Raw genomic sequence first — 23289 nt, 5'->3', positions numbered from 1 at the left:
CGTCCTGCGGTATTCGAGAAAGGTGGAAAGTCTGACTAGAAAACGTGCACTAAAACGCTACTTTGAGCTGGGATGCGTAGTCGGAAAAAAGGACCCCGAGTTTATCGCCCGACTTCAATGGAACGTCACTCTTCAGTGGTGACCCATGGGATATACAGACCAAAATGGCAAAAATGCACAATATTATAAACATTGATTCGTTTATTTATTACATTTATTTGGTTATTCGAACTAACTTCGCGTTACACCACGTGATTTGTACTGACTTCGTGAAGATATGTCTATCTCCCTGCATGAAGTTATTTGATTAAATAAATGAAATGCTTTGAAGGGAAGATATTATGTAATTTATATAAATTGAGTACATTATGAAGAAGCGTTGCTGGGGGCCAAATGTGTTGTGATGAACCAGAACAACAAACAATTTATCGGAATCAGCCATCTTTGTTGCTTACATTCGTCTCGAACACTTTGAGGTCAGAACTGGGTCAATCCGATTTCCCACTTTCGACAAATGCAGCACAACCATGTGATTGACCACACTGTCATTATTATTTATCTATCCATCCATTTTCTATCCTCACAAGGGTCACGTGTGTGCTGCAGCCTATCCCAACTGTCCTGGGGCAGTAGGTGGGGTACATCCTGAACTGGTTGCCAGACTTTCACAGGGAACACAGAGATGAACAACCATCAGCACTCACAATCCCACATAGGGAAAATTTAGAGTGCTGCCATGCATGTTTTGGGAATTTTGGGGGAAACCTGAGACCACGGAGAAAACCCACGCAGGCACGGCAAGAACATTCAAACTCCACAGGGGAAGGCTAGAGCTGGGATCAAACCCACAACCTCTGCACTGTGAGGTCGACGCACTAACTCGACCGCCGGGCTGCCCCAATCCAATCCCTAAAATACATATTTATTTCTATGGCGCTCCCACAACAGCTGTATCTTAAGCAAAGGCCTTCATAGAACATTTAACATAAAATACAGTGGTGTGAAATTGTATTTTCCTTTGGGTAGTCTGTCCTTTTGTCGTTGAGGGGCAAAAGTTCCAGTGAAATGTTCAACATTTTGGAAATGTTAACCCGTCATTTTAAAACAATACTGTACTAGATATACTGTAACATTTTTTTGAAAGTTCGTTTATATATATATTTTTGTATTTCCTTTTTCTATCTGTCTTTCAAAAAGATGACCAAGAAATGTATTCTACCAGAGTTCATTAACCCAGCGGGTAACTCTGTACTTAGCCTTCACCTTGGCGTTTATCGGTGTGTTTTGATAGTAATAGGCAGTAAAAATGTACTCATGTGTCTGGACCCTGACATCACTACAGAGCATTTACACTGCATCATGCTTCTCTTATGCATTAGTCACAACTAACATACATTCTAGAAGTCCAAAGTTAGTTATTAAGCATGTCTAATAAACTTCAATTTCATAACTTGCACCATGACCAATTTAAATGGTGAAACTGGAACAATTGAGTAGATGCAGGTAGAAGAGGTTTTATTTATCATTTAATGACCATAGATAGCAATGTGAATTTGTTATAGCATAATGTAAGCAAAAACCCCCTTGGGGAAATTATTATGTGAATCTCCACACAGAAATAATGGAAAGTCAAGTCAAAACGACAACACCAAACGTTTTCGATGATTGGAATGCTGATTTGCATTTCAATTTGTAAATATAAATCATGTGCCTTTATTGTCATTATTAACGGAATGGAATCCCCCCCAACCGCACCTCTTGGTCCCCTTTGCCTCACTGACCTGGTGCGGGCATGGAGCCAAGCAAATGACCCTTTGTCACAACAGTACGCCAAGGTGAAGTGTCAAGTCCTAGACATTGCGTTCACATCATCGTGCACGAACAAGAGTTCATTGACCCGATTGCTCCTTTGAAAAACAAAAAACTGTACATTCATAAATACACTACATGTATTTGATAGTATTATATGTGTCTTATTTCTTGTTTGGAATAAAATATAACTAGGAAATTCAGTGCCAGCCATTGTGTAATGCATCTTCTCACATGAATACTGTATATTCACTTCCTTAATCACACCGATTTCAGCAGTTGCTCCACTTATAGAATGAAGGACATTTTTATTTAAACTTTACAGTCAGGGAGCAGATAAGCGTCTGTCCTCCGTGTCTGTCTCTGCCTGATCCCAACATCTATAAACAAGCGTCTTATCACAGACATTTACAATTGTCAGCATGCCTGATCGAACCCGATGGCTGCAGAGTGTATTGTAGGGCATTTCAAGAAACACATTAAGGACGTGTGTTTTTTTCCATTTCAAGTGACAGCCCTTTGTTTTGAACTGTAGCACTACACTTGGTGGAAACACACAGTTTCAAATGAATTGCATAAGGCTGATATGATTTGTCAAGATTCTCACATTTTCTTTGGCTGAATGATTGAAGAGGCTAATGAACTAAAACAAACATGAGGTAGATGGTATTTAGGCTTTTAATAACACTTTTTAACAGCTTCAACTGACCTTGACTCCATGAAGGTTACTACTCCAATTTCGTGTTATATTCTGATTAATTTTAAAATAATAATAATAACAATAATGTTGTCATAATCTGTGAGGTTTTAAACAGAGATTGGGTGAAAGAAAAGTAAAAGTAAAAGTGATCTAGTAAATTAAAATCAGCAAAAAGTTGTTCAAGTCAAGTCAACTTTATTGTCAATTTTTCATATTCCTGCTTGATGATGCATGTGATGGGAAGTGTTCCGGATATGTGTGAATTTCATTTCATGACACCTTCATTGTAGACTGTATGATAAAGAATGTTTCACCCCTGGCCACCGTTTGCCAAAATGTTGTAATCACACACCTGACTAGAAGAGGATGTGTAGGCTTTAGGTGTGAGGCTACCCAACAAATACTGCCAATGAGTATCACCTCCATGTCTGTCTCCAGAGTTTGGGCCCAGTGATCCCTGTCCAAAGAAGAAAAAACAGAATACAATAATTGTGATTGTCATGAGGGTTTGTGAACCATCCGTTGTCTGCTCCCACACTTGTGGGACTGGTTTCCTCGGGCAGCCAACGCCAGTTGAAGCAGCAAGGTGTAGCTCCTTGGATCAATGTGATGTACAAACCCCTTCATCATGATAAGGTGGCAGCTCAGGGAGAAGGAAACATAAAATGAGTCATTGAAATCAATCTCTTTGTTTATTTGTGACAATAATAAAGTCATCTTCTTATCAGCGTCAAGCCTCCGTGCCAGGCACAGCGGAGATAACAATATGGGTTCACGTTAAATGAATGACCACCTAGAACACAAACAGACAGCATAACGTGAAATTCCTTAGATTTCATTGATTTATTTCACCCCGCGGAACAGGTGTGCCATGGACACGAGGGGTGGTTTTAAATTTCATCCTAAGTACTACAACAGATGTATTACGTTTCTTGTAAATTTGTAGTATGCACATTTTCAAAAATCCTTTCTGCCTGTCTATGGCAGTGTCTCCCAAACTTCATTGAGCTAGGGCGTCCATTTTAAAATGGAATGATTTTGCAAGATAAACATTCATTCATTCATCTTCCGTACCGCTTGATCCTCACTAGGGTCGCGGGGGGTGCTGGACCCCATCCCAGCCATCTCCGGGCAGTAGGCGGGGGACACCCTGAATCGGTTGCCAGCCAATCGCAGGGCACATATAGACGAACAACCATCCATGATCACACTCACACCTAGGGACAATTTTTAGAGTGTTCAATCAGCCTGCCATGCATATTTTTGGAATGTGGGAGGAAACCGGAGCACCCGGAGAAAACCCACGCAGGCCCGGGGAGAATATGCAAACTCCACACAGGGAGGCCGGAGCTGGAATCGAACCCGGTACCTCTGCAATGTGAAGCCGACGTGCTAACCACTGGACTACCGGGCCGCCCGCAAGATAAACATTTCATTAAAAAGTATGCATACTGAAATATGAAATATTTCATCTTAATGTACTCATAAATTGACTTAGTGTGATATCTGAACACAAAACTGATATAATTGCAGTCACGGGATTGTGCCCATGGGACCCTAGTTGGGAATGGCTGACTTATGGGGTCCATAACGAACTATCAAAGGAACCAAGCTGAGGCCCAGAACATACTTGCTGTTGGGTAACAATAACCACTCAGACACTGAGCGGACACATATACAGTATATGATTATGATTTAAACTAAAACAAATTTGGCAAGGCAAATAGGTTTGTAGGTCTCAGAGGTTTTTCTGCAACCATTACAAAAATGTGCCAATGACATCATCCTGAGCATTTAACTTCTGGGTCAATGCCCCATTGCCCTGTGTTGGCCTCTTCAGCTCCAGCCAAGTATGAGCTGGCAACGTGTGGGGACCCATCAGAACTGGTCTTGATTACCTTTGGAGTCCTTGGTAGCTTGGTACGGCCTGGGTTAATGACACAGACCCCAAGATAAGGCCTAGCCCTCTTGATATCCAGACGTTACTCCACCAGCTCCTTTTCATTGAGAAAAGCTTATCAGTTTCCCAGGGTTATACCACCAGTCACCTGGCAGAGAGCACATGGCTGTTTTTCACTCAGTGTGTATTGACAAGTCAAGGTCCACTTGGGTGGCCTTATAAATACAGACGTGGCGGAGGCAAGAGCGCCTCACTCCAGAAAAGCCTCTCCATGATGGATAACCGATGCCGGTGCAGCAGCGACAGACTGTTGAATCCTATCCTCTTCAACATTCTCAGTCAACTAGATAACACCAGGTCGAGCCTACATGACTATAATTCAATACCTCATCGATGCAACTGTGAGCTACGCCGAACGGTGTGCTTAAAAAGACCATTGGAAATTTGCAAGGAAGCCTCATCGGTTTTGCTCAAAACCGTCCATTTCATGAAGAACCTACCTGCTTTCAAGCAGCTCCCACCCAACGACCAGTTCATACTCCTCAAAAACTGCTGGGTGCCGCTCTTCATTCTGGGCCTGGCGCAGGAGCACGTGGACTTTGAGGTGGCCGACGTACCGGCTGACAGCATGCTGAAGAAGATTCTTCTGCGGCGGGAGGGGGGAACTGAGATGGAGAGGGAACAGCCCACCATTGCTGGCGTCAGCAAACTCAAGTCTTGTCTCAGAAAGTTCTGGAGCTTAGATTTGAGTCCAAAGGAATATGCATACCTTAAAGGGACGACAATATTTAACCCAGGTATGTGCAACCTAGATACAGCGCACATTTGCTTTACGATGTCTTGAAAAGCAGACTCTTAATGTCTTTGCGTCCAATAGACATCCCAGATCTAAAGGCATCTCTGTTCATCGAGGGCTTGCAACAAGAGGCGCAGCACGCCCTGAGCGAGGTGGTCCAGCTACTCCATCCCAGGCGGCAGGACCGTTTCGCCCGCATCCTCCTCACAGCCTCTATGCTGCAAAGCATCACACCCAGTCTAATTGTTGAACTCTTATTACGGCCCGTAATTGGCCAAGCTGACCTGTTGGAGCTTCTTGTGGACATGCTCTTTGGCAGGTAGAAGACATTTTAATGACATTTTCTTAAATGGAAGCAGACAGCAGGAACTGTTTCATCTCCACAGAGATTTAGTTGTCCATGATTACAAAAAGTTGTCTTGATGTCCTGCCTTTTGTTGTTATGTTAGGTCTATTGTAAATACCTTTTTTTTTTTGACAGAAAAATTCAATTAAATCTATTTTTGTACATGAAATCTGTTTTGGTCTATTAGGAGTTTGTTTCAAAGTGCAGTGTGATTACCCAGTAAATTTGCGTTAATTTACATTGAGGATTTTTGCTCTTATATTTTCCATCCTCAAGGAGCCTGCCTGCACGACTCAATAAAGTTTGTTTTTGGGAAGAACATCTGCATGAATCAAAGTTAAAGGGCAAATAATATTTCGTTCAGGTCAGGCTCTACAAAGATTAGAAACTATTGATTTAACAATGTTTAAGTGTTAATAAATGTTGAATGTTTAAAGTTAAACAACATGACATCCACATTTAATGACGTGAATACTTGCAGGTTGATCTTAATTAATCATCTCAAAATAAATTTTCAAGTTAAACTATTTTGTTGTGTCACTACACACAGAGTAAAATATTTGATTTAATGTGAAAATTTTTTGATGATGATATACGCTGAAGAAAAGCTGAAATTCAACATTTCAAGTATACAGTACGGTACTTAGAATTACCTGAGTAACCACGTTATTTTTAGAACCGAGCGAATCTTTGTATCATACGAAATTCACTTTTTCTTCTTTGTTTGTTTGTTTGTTTGTTTATTGAACATAAAAACATATACAGTCATAAATTGACAGAAAGTAAGGTAAGTAAAATAGTAAAAGGAAAGAGAAATCAGTCATTATTCAACACAATTATTATATTCAAGGGAGTAGGAAGAAGTAAAGAACTTATCTAGTCCTACTCCGTGTTATGCGTTTATATATAAATAGATCATTTTTTGAATTAAACTACAAAAATTAATGAACCTATCTTCAATATTCTAATGTATTTAGATGCACCTGTAAGTCACCGTACAAAACAGGTACCTATACTTGGCCCAAAATTATTCATACTGATCACCAGATTTTATTGGACAATTTTGAAATGTGATACATTGTAAAAGATCCCGGTAACCTCGATCACAACCTCTAGCATTCTAACCAACTAAAGCTAATCACTTAATACATCCATCCATCCATTTTCCGAACCGCTTAATCCTCACTAGGGTTGCGGGGGGTGCTGGAGCCTATCCCAGCCATCTTCGGGCAGTAGGCGGGGGACACCCTGAACCGGTAGCCAGCCAATCGCAGGGCACACAGAGACGAACAACCATCCACGCTCACACTCACACCTAGGGACAATTTAGAGTGTTCAATCAGCCCACCATGCATGATTTTGGAACGTGGGAGGAAATCGGAGCACCCGGAGAAAACCCACACAGGCCCGGGGAGAACATGAAAACTCAACACAGGGAGGCCGAAGCTGGAATTGAATTGCCGACGTGCTAACCACTGGACTACCGGGCCGCCCACCGTAATTTTATCAATAACAATTATTATGATTTTTTTTGTCTTGAGTCATTTCTAATTTGGTCTTAACACATTTTCATACCTCTGCTTATACACACTGTCACATTTCCAAAGCTATAGAACACTCGTTTCCTAGATGATGAGTCATGTAGGTTTTACTGTACTGTATGTCTCCCTCTCGTGGATACAAGTGGAAATGACCTATCAATAATATAAACATTGAGGCGTTCTCCCTTGCTACTTTGCTTAAAAGGAATCGTGTACTCTTGCAATCGATGTGCAAATGACACGTACCTAAAAGTGTTTCACATCATATTTTGAAAGGAGCCTGGTTTTGTGGTTGGAGCCATTGTCATCTTCGTTGTGAAAGACCTTCTTTCTGACAGCTCATACAGGTAAAACAGGAATGTGCTGATGAGGGCAGAGAGAAAGCAGGGTGACACAAAAGCAAGTCATGACAACATTAGGCGGGGGTGACTACACTCCGGAAGTCCAGGGCACAGTGTTTTTCTTTTTTGTTGTTATGGCAAAAAACTCAAGATTGGTTTAATCACTTGTGTTTTGACTCAGGTAGGCAGAAGTTATTAATCGTTATTCCCAAATTGAAACCCTAAATACTATATACACTGTATTAGAAAAAAAAACATTGAATAAAATCCACCCAACCAAAAAAAGAATAACAACAAATCAGGCCGCACTCTGCACTGCAACTCCACAATAAAAAACAAACAAAAAACAGACATCCCCTAAGATTTGATTTCCTATTTTTTTAGAACCAGCCAAACAAGTTCCTGCTTTTGCTCAAAGTGGAAAAACCCTACCTTGCGCATCACTGTCACCTCAGGGAGATGACAAAAAACAATGCAAAGTGATAAAAAGAGGTGGAGTAGACTGAAGAGTGTTAAAAAATTTCATTTCATCTTTTTTTTTAAAACAAAGGGGCCATGGGTCATTCATATTCATTCATTCATTCATCTTCCGAACCGCTTGATCCTCAATAGGGTCGCGGGGGGTGCTGGAGCCTATCCCAGCTGTCTCCGGCAGTAGGCGAGGGACACCCTGAATCGGTTGCCAGCCAATCACAGGGCACACAGAGACGAACAACCATCCACGCACACACTCACACCTAGGGACAATTTAGAGTGTTCAATCAGCCTGCCACGCATGTTTTTGGAATGTGGGAGGAAACCGGAGTACCTGGAGAAAACCCACGCAGGCCCGGGGAGAACATGCAAACTCTACACAGGAAGGCCGGAGCTGGAACCGAACCCGGTACCTCTGCACTGTGAAGCCGACGTGCTAACCACTGGACTACCGGGCCGCCCGGGTCATTCATAGACGAGGTTTAAAAAAACTATGGAAAACACTTTTTCTTTTATAACATGTATGAATACATACTTTTAAATAACCAAGTTTTGGCAAAAAACTGAAATAAATACTACAGGACTCTTGATTATGCAAATGCTTAGTGGGTCAGATTTAAAAAAAACTCATGTAGGTGGTCCACATGGCATACTTTGCCCATCCCCTATACACTTTAACAGCATAAATGCGTTTTTCTTTATGGAAACAATATACAACTCATATGAGCATCTTAATTCACATGCAGATAAAAAAAAACAATTACAACCATATACAAATATACATCTTTATTGAACATGAAACAAAGGAAATGGAGATTTTTACCTTATTCAAAATAGCACTCACCACTGAATTTAAAAAAATAAAAAAATAAACAACCAAAAAAACATTCAAATGCCACAAGTGGGTTACCAACTCAAAAAGTAACGTAGAAATATTTACTAGGAAATATGGCTGAATCCTTTAGTCAAAACATGATAGTGTTTTTTGAGAAGGCCTGAGTCATTGAGCCCTGACAAAAGTTGAACAATCACATGCATAAGTTCAGGTCATTCTGTTCTACCACTCATGTGCTGTGACTGTCAAACCTGCTCGGAGTGTAGACATTCATCTTTTTCAAACATGACACTGCAAATTGACACATGTAACAGGTATAGTAATAGTAACATAATAATAATAATAAAAACCTCTCACTTGGTACATGAAATAACTGTTGACTAAGGGAGGTAAATTCATCATGGTATACTTTAGCAGCATTAAGACTTACAACTCAGGTTGCAAAAATCCATCAATTTAAAATTTCAAACCTCTCAGGGCAATTTGGGAATTTTTCTGGGATCGACTGGAAATGTTGCATTGGCGTGTGTGTGTGTCGTAACACTAAAAGTAAAAAAAATGTATTATCAGTTCTAGCAAAAAAACTAAATGAGGCAGAGCACGGAAAAGCATTCAGTTCAAATGTCCAGTTAATTCCCATGGGATGATGTAAAAAACCTCCCAACTCCCTTAGCGTAACTTCGAACGGAAGTTCCACTCCTTAACTGACAGCCACCCAGCAGTGTGTAACAGCATTCGGTAAATGAAAGCAGGAGGATAAAGCCGGCCATGTATTCGGCCATGTCACTAGAGCGCAAGAAGAGGAGCACCTGACGAGTCTGTCTCGGTGTCGTGCAGGGACGGCAAACAAACCATGGCGCCGCTGGAGGAGTATGCTGAAACAGACACACAGCTATTACTGTATCTCATCTTAGAAAACACTTGCTGTTGAAGATTGACACACCTCTGTCAAAAAATATGCGTGGGTGTGTGTGTGTGTGAGGAGGAGGGGGGGTGTCAACAGAACAACGATGATTAGTTCAACAAGCAACTTTAAAAGTACAGCTGGGATTTCTGGTTGTGTATGTCATTTAAAAATAATCTGTGGTTTTGATACTACATGTCAGAGTACTGTGGGCTAGAGTGGCAAGACAAGACTTGCTTCACATGCATTCACAGAGTTTTCCATGCATCAAATGTGTTTCTACTGTGTGTGTTCTGTGGCACTTCATAGGGGACCTGGAAGCTAACTCTAATCAACGTTTTTTTTCTAGGGATGATATTTTGGGGTTTCCCAATGGATTTTTTTTTTGTGTGTGGCTTCAACAATTAAAAGCAAAACTGTTTTTCAAAGAATTTCATTGCCATTCGCAAAGCATTAAAAAACGGATTAAAAAACTAAATCATAAGATGTTTTGGACGGTCATTCCACACAGGCCTAACAGTGCTGGACTGGCTGCAACGGTTTTCAACTGACCAAACATGCGTGTCGTTTGAATGTGGAAGGAAGTTTGGAGTACCTGGAGACAAAACATGCAAGCATAGGGAAAACATTGGGGAAAAATAGCATGGTGCCTACATCCCACATTGGAAAATGTGTTGTTTTATTGTTAACTGTCAGTTTTTCACCGCTACATTTCAGTAGGAATTATTCATTCATCCTTTCATTCATCTTCCGTACCGCTTGATCCTCATTAGGGTCGCGAGGGGTGCTGGAGCCCATCCCAGCCGTCTCCGGGCAGTAGGCGGGGGACACCCTGAATCGGTTGCCAGCCAATCGCAGGGCACACAGAGACGAACAACCATCCACGCTCACACTCACACCTAGGGACAATTTAGAGTGTTCAATCAACCTGCCACGCATGTTTTTGGAATGTGGGAGGAAACCGGAGCACCCGGAGAAAACCCACGCAGGCCCGGGGAGAACATGCAAACTCCACACAGGGAGGCCGGAGCTGGAATCGAACCCGGTACCTCTGCACTGTGAAGCCGACGTGCTAACCACTGGACTACCGGGCAGCCCTAGTACGAATTATATTACCCCAAAAAGTGATGTTGTTACATGTGGTCATATTTCACACAATTATTTTATACATTGGGGTTTGATATACACTATACACAATCTTACATCTGATACACAAATGTTGATGAGGGAAGGCGACAATACTAGGCAGCAAGACAAAGACGTGTAACGCTATACCTCAACCTTTTACCCGCCTCCTTGCAGAGCCACAACAAAAAAACCACGCTGCTGCACCGTAATCCATCTGATCCAAGTTGCCCCCTAAAATGACACAACAAACCACAGGAACATCTTCTGGCCTATATTTAATGGGACTTGATCTGCTGGTGCTGTGGGTATCATGTGACCGCTCGACTGGAGGGGTGGACACGGCTTGATCGGTGGGTGTGAGGTGACCGAGAAAATAGGGGATTGTAAAATGCACAGAATAAGACAGGAATGCAGCACGTTCACTGTTACTTGGGTGCTCTGTTACTGTGAAGCAGGAAAGAGAGCTGTGTATAAGCATGTGAGTTGAACCACTAATCGCATACTGCTTAATTTAGCTTATACTTATTGAAAGCACCTGATCCCAACCTTTCTTTGCAACACGGACCAGTTACATTCACCCCAAAAAGTACAAAGTACATCGGTTGTCAGGGGGGTGTTCAGGGTGGCAAAAAATATCGACACTGCGTTTGTAGTGTATTACAATGTCCATCCTAGCCAGAGTTTTAGTGTAACACATCTACTCGTCTCTCAGGGGAATTCTGCCGGCAATTTTTTATGGGGTTTTACAGTATATGCATTTCCTCTCATGCCCTGCCCCTCACATGTTGGAAAGGATACCTACAATAGCAAATGCACCTTTACAGCATTTTATTTAATGCAGGGAGAACAGTAAATACCTAAACACAATGACCAAACTTGCGCAGAAACTGCTGTATGCCACAGCGTCACACAGCGGGGCTGAATGATATTAGGATTGGAAGACTGAATTACAATTTTTCTGACAGATATTGCAAATTTGAATCACATTTCCTACCCCCAAAACAAGGGTCCAGGCATTATTCATTATTCACAGTAAAATGTAGAAATCTGACCAAAAAAGTCATACCATCTCTACTAAACGAGGCAGTTCTTTTTCCAAGTTGTTTTAAACTGGTTCAATAAAGCAAGAGCAACTGCTTACTGCCATACATGAAGTATGTCCACTTTTTCTTCTATGTAATGAACCCAAAAATAAGTTCTTTTATTCATTGGATATACAGTATATTTTAAAATTTCTTGTTCAAATAATCGGTTATTGGAATTTTATTCTACCAAATACTGGAAGCTCAAAATATCCGTATCGGTCAGACCATAGTATTTTTGGTGTGTGTTCAAATATGTTAAATGTGTTCAACGGGAGGCTGGACGATCATCTGGTTAGCACGCCTGACGCATAGTGCAGAGGTGCAGGGTTTGATTCCGGGCTCTGGCCTTCCTTTGTGGAGTTTACATGTTCTCCCCATTCCTGCTTAGGTTTTCTCCAGGTACTCCGGTTTCCTCCCACATTCCAAAATCATGTTTGGTGGGTACAGAGGTGTATTGTATGTAAAATAATTATTTTTAAAAGTTGTTATTGTGTACCAAATATTAACATTCCCTTTTTTGCCCATCTTTTTGGCACGCGGACCGGTGGTTGTGTAGCCTTGTCTTTGACAATTGCTTTGGGGAACTCACTTCTCCCGCTGTAATGTCTCATCTTCCTCGCCAGCTCATCCGACGGCGTCTGCTCTGACACTTTCACCTCTGGAACTATTGATAGGAACAAGAACAGACCAAATGAACAAATACAAACAAAATTCCACTGGTGTTAATGTTATTTCCTAATGTGTTATTTCAAAGACAACATAATTATAAGGAGATGGGAAGTAGGTTATGTGAAGTGATGGATATGAGATTCAAATACATTTAAATTAAATCCTTTTTACATATTATTTCTTCCCCCCCCCCCCCCCCCCACATTCAAATGATGTTAATATTCAAACTGCAATGTATTAAAGTTGCTTACAATAATATTCTTTTTTTTTTTTAAATAAAACCTCTGTTACATATAAGAAGTTGAAAAAAAATGATTGTTGTCAAGAATTTGCAAATTGGGTGAAACTGAATGTTAACTGACTCAGTAGTTATGTAATTCAGGCCAGATGGAGTGCACTGCTTCGCATTTGCTAACGCCTACATCCAAGCAGATGTCTGTTATGGCCCAATTCCCCCCAATCAATGTTTACCTGCTCAATACAAAAGTGGCACAGAAGAAATTCGAAAATTCAGTCTTGCGTCCCGCTGAAATTTAGCGTTTCTCGCACTGTATGATTTACATCCCTGCTGTATTGCTGATATTTTTTGAATGGGTTTTCACTGTGTACGATACAGGCGAGTCTAAATTTACAGTTGGATGTTTTCTGCATACAATGCTGTTTCTGCGACATGCCAGGCGGCACTGAGGTCTACTGCAAGAGATGCAGCATAATTAAGGGCACGAGGAAGAGTTAGAGAAGGTAATGTTTAGTGATACTTGTTGAGAATATACAGTATATAAGAACCGATGTATATTCTGTTCGTGTGTTTAAGAAGCACTTGCTTGAAGGGTGATTATTACCGTAACATCCATGCTAATTTCTGACCTGTCTAATGCACTTCTCATTGTATAATTATGATAGCAGTTCTTCATTAGACGACATTATGATTTGGTTGAACATGTCAGTGTCTAAATGTATAATAATTGGATTGTCTTTTGTTTCATCTCAATAGTACAGCATATTTCAAATGGGAGTGACAACTCAATGGCTTGAGGCTTGAAGCAAGCAGGCAAGTTTTCACAAAGCAAGATGTTTGGAATGTATCCCCCGCAATACACAGGGGTTCACTGTCATTAAATTAGTAGTTTAAACACTAACATTATGTCATATTGCCTATTTTAAGATGCCATGAGGAAAATATGAGTTTCTTACAGTCACTGCTCATGAAGGTGTTGGTCATGGTCTCGTTGCCGCTGTCCGGCAGAGTGCCATCGCTGCGCCCATTAGGACGCTGTCCGGCAGAATGATGCCTCTTGTTTTTCTTGCCCTTGCGGGTGCTGATGCGGATGACGCCGCGCACCAGCTTGCATTCGGCCTCTTGCTCCTCAAGGTTGTAGTCCTGAGCGATGCTGTATATGAGCTCACTGATCTCGTTGGTCTTGCGGGAGAACGATGAGTCCGAGGTGCACTTGGCCAGCTGGTCGATCTGATGCAGGGCATAAAGCTCCAGCAGCTTCTTGGTGATAAGCGAGTCAATATCCGTGCCTGTGTCGCTCATGTCATCCAAGTCATAGTCCTCACGGGATAACAAACTGGTGTTGCTGATGGGCCGCTGGCTCTCGCCCCGGCCCGAGGTTCGGGTCCTCTTGGAGGCCATAACCGGATATCTCACTGACTGACCTGCGATGCGTACATCTGGGTAGCGGAAGCTATCGCTTGTCGGCAACAATTTAACAGATTTAGTGGACTTGTTGGGCTCAAAAGATTTGCTGCCACCGGGGGAGTTGGTCACAGCCATGCCATTAGGAGGCTGGGACTCACTACTTACTTTAGGGGGATGGTCTGTGGAGCTCTCGTTAATGGGCATGCAAGGCTCTCGGCTGCCATAAAATCCACAGGTCAATACACAGCAAATAAGGGCCTTACAGCCACTCCAGCCCATAGAGGCGCAGGAGCCGCAGGATTGTCTGTTGGTGGGCGTGTTGTCTGCCGAGCCTGGAATGAAGCCAATAGTCTCTGAGCCCTGCCCGGCGCCGTTGCGCGGGTGTGCTTTGCGACCATGTTTGGTCTTTGAGTCGCGGGAGTGGCTGTTGTGATGATGTTCTCTGTAGGGATTCTTGTAGGAGTCTGGGTTGTTTGTGCTTTGCCTGAATATTGTCGGCGCCTGAGTGTCCTTGTCTGCTCTGGAACTATGATGTTTGTGGTGGCGTGATGCCTGTGGGGCCCCAGTGCTGTGGCCAGGCATGGCTCAGAACCCCACTGACCTGCTGAGGGGGGACAATACACATGTAAACACCATCTTCTTAAAATGCTCTCCAACAAGTTAAACACATTTGCATAACCTGTACTCATTCAAGAAATATAAGTTGGAGGCCTCTGCTCGCCTAGACATAATCAGAAGCAACGACCTAAACTTACAATCTATATTTAAATATTTGTTCCATTAAAATGTATTAATTTATAACAGTCGATTCCCTTCATTTGTAACGATTCTCTTGGCACTGCTTCTTGTACACGTACTTGTATTATTTTTGCCCAATCAGATTTCAGTCTCTATGTGCTGCCAAACAACCTTCCCAAGGAATTCAAAATCAGGAACGCTGGCCAATACAAGAAAATATTTTACAAAGTGTACTGTTCCATTAACCAATAACCAACCATATTATATTTGCCCTAAAAAGGCCAGTAAACTGGTCCTCACTGACATCAACCTTTTTCTTGTTACAGGTAACTTCGACGAGTGTGGTGAACGTCACACATAGTATATTTAATAATTAGCATCTCCAGTATATATAGAGTATGTTATTTACATGTATTACGTTTGTGACATCTTATTAGATTCTGAACTGCCCCAGATGATGTAGGTACACGGCACAGTTGCGTGCCATCATTTTTTTTGTATGGATGGTTTTAATAAACAAGATGTCAAAGTGGTGAATTAAGTCCCTCCTGAATGCACGCAGAAAGGTAACGTGGGGACGTTACTACAATTAAACGTAATACTGTAATGCAGGCTCATTTTCGTCCCGCCCTTATAGCCTGACCATTGGGAAAATAGTTACACACGCCAAAACCAAGCAACCGCCTCGCTCGTAAATGCCAACAAACAAATCGTGTACTTACTGCATAGGAGTCACCAGTTGAGTTTAACTTTTATGGGTGAGCCAAGGGCGGAAGTTGCAGAAAAAAAGTTTCTCTATTGGCCAGTCAAACTGAAACAACTGACCACATACAAAAAAGTCAAGTTACGTTCGCCAAATAAAAAAAATCGACCAAAATGAAGTGGCGCCTCCATAGAAAATTCTAAGAGGACTCATTCGAGTTGTCCTTTCAGTTGAATTTGTTGTCGTTCAGTGTTTAGCTACTACCTACGGCTGCGGCTAATCCCTGGCTACTGTTACCTCAGGTAAGTGATGACGTCACGCCAGGCGGGTATTAATGCGCAGAGGAGCGGAAGACAAGCAGAGACGTTAAACGTGGATGCAAAACGCTCACAAGAGGGTTCAAGGAACTCCTTTTAAAAACTTTCATCAATATATTAAGCCAGGGGACTCTCATCCGTTCTGTAAATACACACAAACACAGACAACAATGTGGCGGGCACAGAGCCGAGCCAGCAAATTAATTCCCAACAAAATCTTTCATTCTGCCCTATTTTCCCCACTATGGAGGTGCTTAATCATTTTCACCATCCAATGGAAAAACAATTGCGCTACCCCACCTCCAGTAGAATGTGAGTCACATGAAGTCTTGTTGCTGCACACGCTGGAAAATAAGTATGGCATGAAAAAGAAAAAAAACAAAGACTACAACAAACGTATTCGTTTCATGAGGAATTAACATTTAATGTCAGTATCTCAGAAACAGACTTTTATGCAATATTAATTACAGATGTAAAACTAAATAAACGTATATGCTGTACATACATTAAGGATACTGTGTATGTATATGATTAGATTTAAATATTTATAATGTTCTATAAAGTACGTCAATTCATTGAATAAATTCTATTCCAATATCATGTGCTACCATACAAGAAATGTATTGGAAATTTGGCCTTTACAAAACATGTATATATATATGACACAAAACAGTAGTTAGTTTGCCTCAAAGGTTTGAGGCTCTGGGTTTGAATCTTTGTAGGTGAGAGTTTGCATATCTGCTCCTCCTAAATATATATTAAAAAACTGCTGTAGGTTTATTTAAATGCTCTTACATTGTGGGAATGTGAATGGTTGCTTCGTGCCTAATGATTGACTTGAGACCTGGCCGGGGTGTAGCTTGACCTAAGCCAAAGTCAGCTAGGTTAGGCTCCAGCTCACCCGTGACCCAAATGAGGATAAGCTCAATGGCAAATGAGCAGATAGAAATACTTGCTAATTTAGGCCTGTATCCATCCAGCCATCCCTTCATTTTTTGTACCTCACTAAGGTTGCATCCAATGTGCTGCCCATTTTATATACAGTTATTATAAATGATTACAAACCAATGTCAGAATCATGCAACGCTATTGTCCACTGCTGCATAAGACAAAGTAGTGCCACAATAGAAAATCTAATGTCAAATTAATACATTGGCAAATGTCAATAAAAAAGTGTACATTGATATGCAAAGATTTATCTTTGCAAAGGCAAAAATTCTTGATACTGTATTAGGTCCTATTTGATTGGAAAGTGTACGTAATGTAGTGGTTGAGTCATTATGTTAACAAATGATATACCGTAATAAAAACACACCAAAACAAAACAAAGTTATATTTGCATGTTTGACAATCATACGCACTCTATTCTATTAAAATACAGGTTACTGCATGTAAAAAAAAAAGTTCCAGTCAGTGCCGTCTAAGCATGAAGGCACTTTTAAAGTTAAGTTTATCACGTTTAGCTGCAGTACATGCAGAAGCTCTGAGACGAAAAACAAACTGTAAACCTACTGGCATTAAACTAGTCTACAAGACATTTCTAGCTTCAGAAGTAGATTTTAGAGGGTTGACCTGTGCGTCTTCGGCAACAATACAAGTGTCTTCTGGTGGCTCCTGTGACAGAGATATACCTACATGCTGACGTGCCCTGCTAATGCCGTTGTGAGCTGAGATGTGCCCCAAGCGTGGATCTGAGTCAATCTCATATCGATATTGATATCCCTCCAAGACATCATGACATGCATCTCTCATTTCAATTATCCACTTCTTCATGCCTTTACGATTCAGGTAGAGTACGAAAAGGAAGACCATGAACACAAAGCCCAGCACGAGCCCAAGGAAGACATACGACGTTTGTAGGCTAAGGTCACTAATCTCTGTTTGGGTGGGAACAATGCATCCGATGGCCCTCAACCCAAGTCCTCTGAGCTGGATGTTGGTCAACTCCTTTGGTGAGATGCACCTCACAGAATCTAGATCTATTTGAGCCTGTGAATCATTCAACCAAGCCACAAAATTCTGAATCTCACAGGAGCAAGAGTAGGGATTTTTACCCAAAAGGATCCGAATGCTTCCGAGCTTCTCCAGCTCTTTCAGATCATCAGTCCCGAATGTCCTGAAGGCATTGTGTGACAAGTCAAGCACCTCCAGGTTGTTCATGCCGGAGAAGGTTCCACTGTAGACTGCCACCAGAGAGTTGTTGCTAAGGAAGAGCTGCTGCAGACTGAATAGGTCAGAGAATATCCCCGGGGGAAGCAGAGCAAGGTGATTCCCAGAGAGGTCAAGACGGAGGAGCCCCCGGAGGTCCCCCCAGCGGAGAGCCGTGGTGAGGTCTGTCAGTGCGGTGAAGTTGTAGAGTGAGCGGCTCAGGTTGAGCTCTTGCAGAGGACTCCCGGGGATGCTCAGAGCTTCCGGATGGATAGCTGACAGCTGGTTGCCACTGAGGTCCAGGAAGTGCAGGTTGATGAGAGCAGAGAAGCTGTGTGATGCCATAAGTGTCATCCTGAGGGGACAACTTCCATGGTTAACCATTTGGAAAATGTACGATTGTTAATAAACACACACAAAATGTTCTTGTTAGATTCACACAGCTTGAAAGCCATTTTGTCTCAACATGAACGAATATGGTGCATTCTCACCTATTATTGCTTAAAATGACCTTGGAAACATTCCCCAGCTCTTTAAAGGAATCAGGTCCAATTCTGTGAATAGTATTCTCCGTGATGATGACAGTCTTTGCATATCCGGGAATAATTTGTGGCACCATCAGAAGATCCGTAGACACACATTTCACTGTGCGTGTGACAGCAAAACACTCACAGCCACTGGGACACTCTGAGCACCGGGACTGGGCACAAAATAGTAATCCCAAAAGCACCCAAACTGCTGAAATACTCATTGCTAAACAGTCTCCAGTGTACAACTACAAAAAAAAAAGACAGACCGGAATAAAGAGAGTCTATATTTTAATGCAGCGCATCTCACAAAGTAATGCCAACATGAGTAAAAAGCACCCGAGCAATAGTCCCTCCTCATCTACTGCACTCTGGGAATAAAGGGTCTTGTAAATTGATGGCAGATCTTGTATTGCAGAATCTGCTGGATGAAAAAACGTGTGTAGTCCCCTTAAAGCTACAGCGGACAGTCGGAGCAGCCACTTGTTCTCACCTCCACAGTACAATGAAACAGGAGAGCAATTATTACATTGCTAACAAAATACTTATTCATGACAAAAATGCACTGTCATAATCAATATCACTATAATGTTCTTTTTCAGCCCTAAAAAAATGAACATGCGCTGAACATCATGCTACGTACTTCTATGAGATGTCTATTAGAAATGCATGCTCCTATCTCTCTTTCTCTCTCTCGCTCAATGATTTTTTGCTAAAAACAAGTTTATCAATTTGAACATTAGATATCTTGTCTTTGTCGTGTACTCAACTAAATATAGGTTGAATCATTGTATTCTGTTTTCATTTATGTTTAACACAACGTGCCAACTGCAAGTAGATGATGAATATGCAAACAACAGCAAAATATGTGAGCTCGGTGACAGGGTGGACATATTTAGCGAATGTTAGCACTTAATGAGCACATAGTGGACTTTCGCTTACCATTATGATTCAGTTAGAAAGCTGACTGTACTGTTGAACAAAAATATCTCAGATTTCTGAACATTTTTTTATCAATTGATATTTCACTATGACAACGTGCACATATGAAAATCGCAAACCATAAATGATTTTTCTGGTGTCACTAAAAACATCAGGGGTTTTCTTAGAGGCAGTTACTCCACAGTAACAGGGTGGACTCACTTTCTAAGACACATCCAAGTTCAATGATTATAAAAAATAGAACATAAATGAGCAAAATGACTTATTTTATTCAATAATTTGTTGTGGACAATATCATGTATGTGTATTTATATGATTGTCTTGGCAAGTGTCCAAATGTTTGGCCACTTGTAATAAAACCTCATACTGTCATCATTCATTCATCTTACGAGCCGCTTGATCCTCACTAGGGTCGCGGGGGGTGCTGCAGCCTATCCCAGCTGTCTTCGGGCAGTAGGCGGGGGACACCCTGAATCGGTTGCCAGCCAATCGCAGGGCACACAGAAACGAACAACCATTCGCACTCACACTCACACCTAGGGACAATTTAGAGCGTCCAATCAGCCTGCCACGCATGTTTTTGGAATGTGGGAGGAAACCGGAGCACCCGGAGAAAACCCACGCAGGCCCGGGGAGAACATGCAAACTCCACACAGGGAGGCCGGAGCTGGAATCGAACCCGGTACCTCTGCACTGTGAAGCCGACGTGCTAACCACTGGACTACCGGGCCGCCCCATACTGTCATTATTCTGATCCAAAGTTAGGATGACAGTGATTATGAGGACAGAAAGGGCACTTTATAGTGATATTGACGCAATAACATGATCCAGTTTTGCTTGTTTGATGCTAAAATTACATTCCTGAATGAAGCTATACGGTCTCCAAGCATTGAACAAAATATGCAACCAACCTGAAAAAAAATACAATAAACACATTTATCTACTCAGGGTAATTTTTCCTTCAAATGGCTCATTCATCCTTCTGTCTTTGCAGTGCTCTGTATCACCTAGTTTCTTTAATAACTGATGAATACTTCCAGCATTGAGATTGTGTCGCGATACACATTGTCATTTCTTTTCGTCATCACTGGAATGCACATGAGCCAGTCTGGAAACACGTTCATCATGAAAAATACATATTAAACTCAGCATAACATCAGAGAGCCCGAGCAGAAAATAATATAACATTTGCTTCATGGATTGGCAATACTTTACAGCATACAAATCACCACTGCCAAAATCTCAATCAAACATAAGATGTGTCAAAGAAATTGTAATAAATGTGTCTCCTGGTGTAGTGTATTACTGAAGGTTGAATGTTAGGACGACCATGCCGATTACAACGGAGAGAATGATGAAGGGTAGCCAGGTCTTGAGGAACGCGGACCAACTAAAGGATACAAAGAGGGCAAAGAACATGAGAGGGCTTGTCAACTACAACTTGTATACAGTATTGTGCAAAGCCTCCCTCCCCAACCCCCCCCCCCCCCCAACACCCCCCCTAGATCATGGAGAGACAAGGACATGGCCCAGTGTCTTTTTTCCCCATGCTTGATGTCCGACTGTCCTTCCTTCCACCTCACCCCCACCACCTAGTGCAGTGAGCCCCAGAGGAGAAGTAGCCTCCAGTGGTGGCACGTGTGTGAGTGCTTCTGTCAGTGATAAATTGCATGGCACCCCTGTGTTACACAGATTCCTGTGGCATCGAAGTGGATGTGCGTAGGCAGCACAAACTGTGACGCCAGCATTCTCTATTTGGGTCAACGTAGAATAATGAGGGGGTGACTCTCAGCCATTTGTCTTTATGGGGCAGGAAAGTGGGCTTAATAAACGTCATGTGCACATTCGTGATCTAGATGCTTCAACCACTACTGCCCGAGCACCAAAATACACATAGCAAAATAAATTAAGGTGAAACTTCCCTAAAATATGGCTCAATTGGCCAATTGTGAGCCTTTGTAGAGGTGGCTCTCGGTCCGTTTGCAAATGAACTCTGCAGTTTAATTATTGTTGGTAAAAAGTGAATGTGTTTTCACTGCTTACCTCACATATTTGCCATGAATGATGGACCCAAAGCACAAGTTGATCATGTTCCAAGAGGAGCTGTTGTCATAGCGCATTAAATTGAGGGCCATGGCGACGTGGGAATGGCAGTTATCAAAACACAGGTTGTGCTTTAACAAACACAAAAGTAGTTATTAAAATTATAATTCTGCTTCAGAATTTATGATTCAATGTCCAGATTGGTATTTCTTACCTGCCTGCTTTTGTATTCCTCAGATGCATCATATACCGCTTTGTCCCAAGTCGCAGCACCATTGCCACGCACTTTGTTCACATCAAGCTTCCAGTACCTAAGTATGGGAAGATTTAATTTATTCTTGGTCATTATTATTATTATTATTATTATTAGCATTGTTATCATTATCATTTTCTGATTTATTACTTACTTTGTTGGTCTCCCGAAACCCATATTGTCCTCCTGGAAAATTGAAACATTCAGTCCATATATGGATTCGTGTAAAATAAAAAGACTAATGACAATGTAAACAATTCCAAAGATTATTTATACTCCTTATGAGGTCGATGGATCAACGATACCAACCGAGACAAAGTAAGATCCTGCAAAATCTCTGATGATTCCGGAAGAGGTGCATATCCCCATATGGCCGATGAAAGGCAGCACCCACCTGCAGAATGAAAACAGACGTCATTTCTCATAAAGATCGACTGAAAACATGATACTTGTTCACTTTTTAGAGCAGTTCAACAGTTAGGGACAGTAAGATGCAAAGATACTTAATGCCCGTTGGTGAATGAAATAATACATCCGACGTGGCCAAACTGAACGCTGCTAACTAGCAATAGCTCGAGCGTTAGCTTCTTACGACAAAATAGGAATGGGAGTCCAGACGATGGAATAGGGGTATCGGCTGCTCTTTTTGTCGTTTAACAAATCTCCGTGATAGTTCTTCATTATGACGACGTTGTGCGCTTCCGCCATCACCGATCGACCTCTGACGGGTTAACGATGACGGGGATGTACAGCAGGCAACTATAGAGGCAGTGCGTAATCGCCTCACCGTGGACGGATCTGCAGTCAATGAACGCAGCATCGCTCTATTCAGCGGTTCAAGAAAATGGATGGACTTCGAGACTCCTTGCCATTCGAAACGATGACATATGTATTGTATTACGGCTTGTACATACATGTCCCTACAAAGGACACTTTATTACAGCACTCATATGAACCATTAGGGGTGAGCCATCTTTCATTGGGCCTCAACACAATCAGAAGCACTGACCTAAATGTACAACTTATTCTAATATTTGTTCAATGAAATTGCATTCGTGTATTCCCGACTCTATACTGTTTTTTTCATCCTTTGATTGGTTAGTCAGTGCAATTCTTGTTCCAGTATTGACAAGCCAAAGATCCATCGTGATCTGCTCACATTAATACTTCCATCCATTCATTAACCGAGCTGTTTATTTATTGTGATTTTTTTCACATATTCTCCACTGCTCCAGATGTACAGTAGGCTATGTTGCACAGTTGCAAGTTGCGAAACATTTGCATATTTGTTTTTAAAGGCTTACTTATGAAGTGATATTAAAACACGCCATTATAAGCCAGCTTTCACCACAAGAACTTTACCATAGAACTACAACATTTTCGAGGAATCTTACATGTTCATACCATATAACCTCTCCTAAAAATAATGTTCCTGGTCCATTTTT

General features: G+C 41.7%; 4 protein-coding genes across 7 annotated transcripts; 1 reads left to right on the top strand and 3 right to left on the bottom strand.

Annotated features, from left to right (window-relative positions):
• Nucleotides 1-720: 720 nt before the first annotated feature.
• kdf1a (keratinocyte differentiation factor 1a) lies at nucleotides 721-15947 on the bottom strand. Of its 4 annotated transcripts, XR_007962562.1 has the most exons (5): nucleotides 15634-15946; nucleotides 13723-14777; nucleotides 12449-12523; nucleotides 10575-11005; nucleotides 721-731 (listed from the first exon to the last, which is right to left on the bottom strand). XR_007962562.1 is itself a non-coding variant. In XM_052066736.1 (4 exons), exons 2-4 carry the CDS (start codon nucleotides 14753-14755, stop codon nucleotides 9529-9531), a joined length of 1197 nt encoding a protein of 398 aa, XP_051922696.1. In that variant the 5' UTR covers nucleotides 14756-14774; nucleotides 15634-15947; the 3' UTR covers nucleotides 8679-9528. The 4 variants fall into 4 exon arrangements, 3 of the variants coding, with proteins under 3 accessions (XP_051922696.1, XP_051922695.1, XP_051922697.1); XM_052066736.1 differs by lacking the exons at nucleotides 721-731; nucleotides 10575-11005 and adding an exon at nucleotides 8679-9617 and having other exon boundaries at nucleotides 13723-14774; nucleotides 15634-15947; XM_052066735.1 differs by lacking the exons at nucleotides 721-731; nucleotides 10575-11005 and adding an exon at nucleotides 8679-9617.
• nr0b2a (nuclear receptor subfamily 0, group B, member 2a) lies at nucleotides 4681-5528 on the top strand. The gene is made up of 2 exons (XM_052066740.1): nucleotides 4681-5206; nucleotides 5287-5528. The coding sequence occupies exons 1-2, from the start codon at nucleotides 4681-4683 to the stop codon at nucleotides 5526-5528; spliced, it is 768 nt and encodes a 255-aa protein (XP_051922700.1).
• A 975-nt stretch (nucleotides 15948-16922) lies between the features above and the next one.
• On the bottom strand, nucleotides 16923-18848 carry LOC127601450 (trophoblast glycoprotein-like). Its single transcript, XM_052066709.1, has 2 exons — nucleotides 18571-18848; nucleotides 16923-18434 (listed from the first exon to the last, which is right to left on the bottom strand). The coding sequence occupies exons 1-2, from the start codon at nucleotides 18828-18830 to the stop codon at nucleotides 17459-17461; spliced, it is 1236 nt and encodes a 411-aa protein (XP_051922669.1). The 5' UTR covers nucleotides 18831-18848; the 3' UTR covers nucleotides 16923-17458.
• Nucleotides 18849-18880: 32 nt separating this feature from the next.
• On the bottom strand, nucleotides 18881-22625 carry LOC127601451 (transmembrane protein 222-like). Its single transcript, XM_052066710.1, has 6 exons — nucleotides 22437-22625; nucleotides 22154-22238; nucleotides 21999-22030; nucleotides 21806-21902; nucleotides 21592-21722; nucleotides 18881-20938 (listed from the first exon to the last, which is right to left on the bottom strand). The coding sequence occupies exons 1-6, from the start codon at nucleotides 22550-22552 to the stop codon at nucleotides 20851-20853; spliced, it is 549 nt and encodes a 182-aa protein (XP_051922670.1). The 5' UTR covers nucleotides 22553-22625; the 3' UTR covers nucleotides 18881-20850.
• Nucleotides 22626-23289: the final 664 nt, after the last annotated feature.

The sequence above is a fragment of the Hippocampus zosterae genome, chromosome 5, assembly GCF_025434085.1.
Source record: "Hippocampus zosterae strain Florida chromosome 5, ASM2543408v3, whole genome shotgun sequence".
NCBI lineage: Eukaryota > Metazoa > Chordata > Actinopteri > Syngnathiformes > Syngnathidae > Hippocampus > Hippocampus zosterae.
This window is presented reverse-complemented; position numbering and strand designations above follow the sequence as displayed.

Excerpts from the sequence above, each read along its gene's own strand:
- LOC127601450 (XM_052066709.1), bottom strand. The coding sequence starts at position 18,830 with ATGAGTATTTCAGCAGTTTGGGTGCTTTTGGGATTACTATTTTGTGCC. Across the intron at positions 18,435-18,570 it reads GTCATTTTAAGCAATAATAG|GATGACACTTATGGCATCAC; the intron begins GTGAGAATGCAC and ends TTGTCCCCTCAG.
- LOC127601451 (XM_052066710.1), bottom strand. The coding sequence starts at position 22,552 with ATGGCGGAAGCGCACAACGTCGTCATAATGAAGAACTATCACGGAGAT. Across the intron at positions 21,903-21,998 it reads GGTTTCGGGAGACCAACAAA|GTACTGGAAGCTTGATGTGA; the intron begins GTAAGTAATAAA and ends TCCCATACTTAG. Across the intron at positions 20,939-21,591 it reads ATTCATGGCAAATATGTGAG|TTGGTCCGCGTTCCTCAAGA; the intron begins GTAAGCAGTGAA and ends TGTATCCTTTAG.
- kdf1a (XM_052066736.1), bottom strand. The coding sequence starts at position 14,755 with ATGCCTGGCCACAGCACTGGGGCCCCACAGGCATCACGCCACCACAAA. Across the intron at positions 12,524-13,722 it reads CACCTTCATGAGCAGTGACT|TTCCAGAGGTGAAAGTGTCA; the intron begins GTAAGAAACTCA and ends TCCTATCAATAG. Across the intron at positions 9,618-12,448 it reads GAGACATTACAGCGGGAGAA|CATACTCCTCCAGCGGCGCC; the intron begins GTGAGTTCCCCA and ends TGTCTGTTTCAG.
- nr0b2a (XM_052066740.1), top strand. The coding sequence starts at position 4,681 with ATGATGGATAACCGATGCCGGTGCAGCAGCGACAGACTGTTGAATCCT. Across the intron at positions 5,207-5,286 it reads GACGACAATATTTAACCCAG|ACATCCCAGATCTAAAGGCA; the intron begins GTATGTGCAACC and ends TGCGTCCAATAG.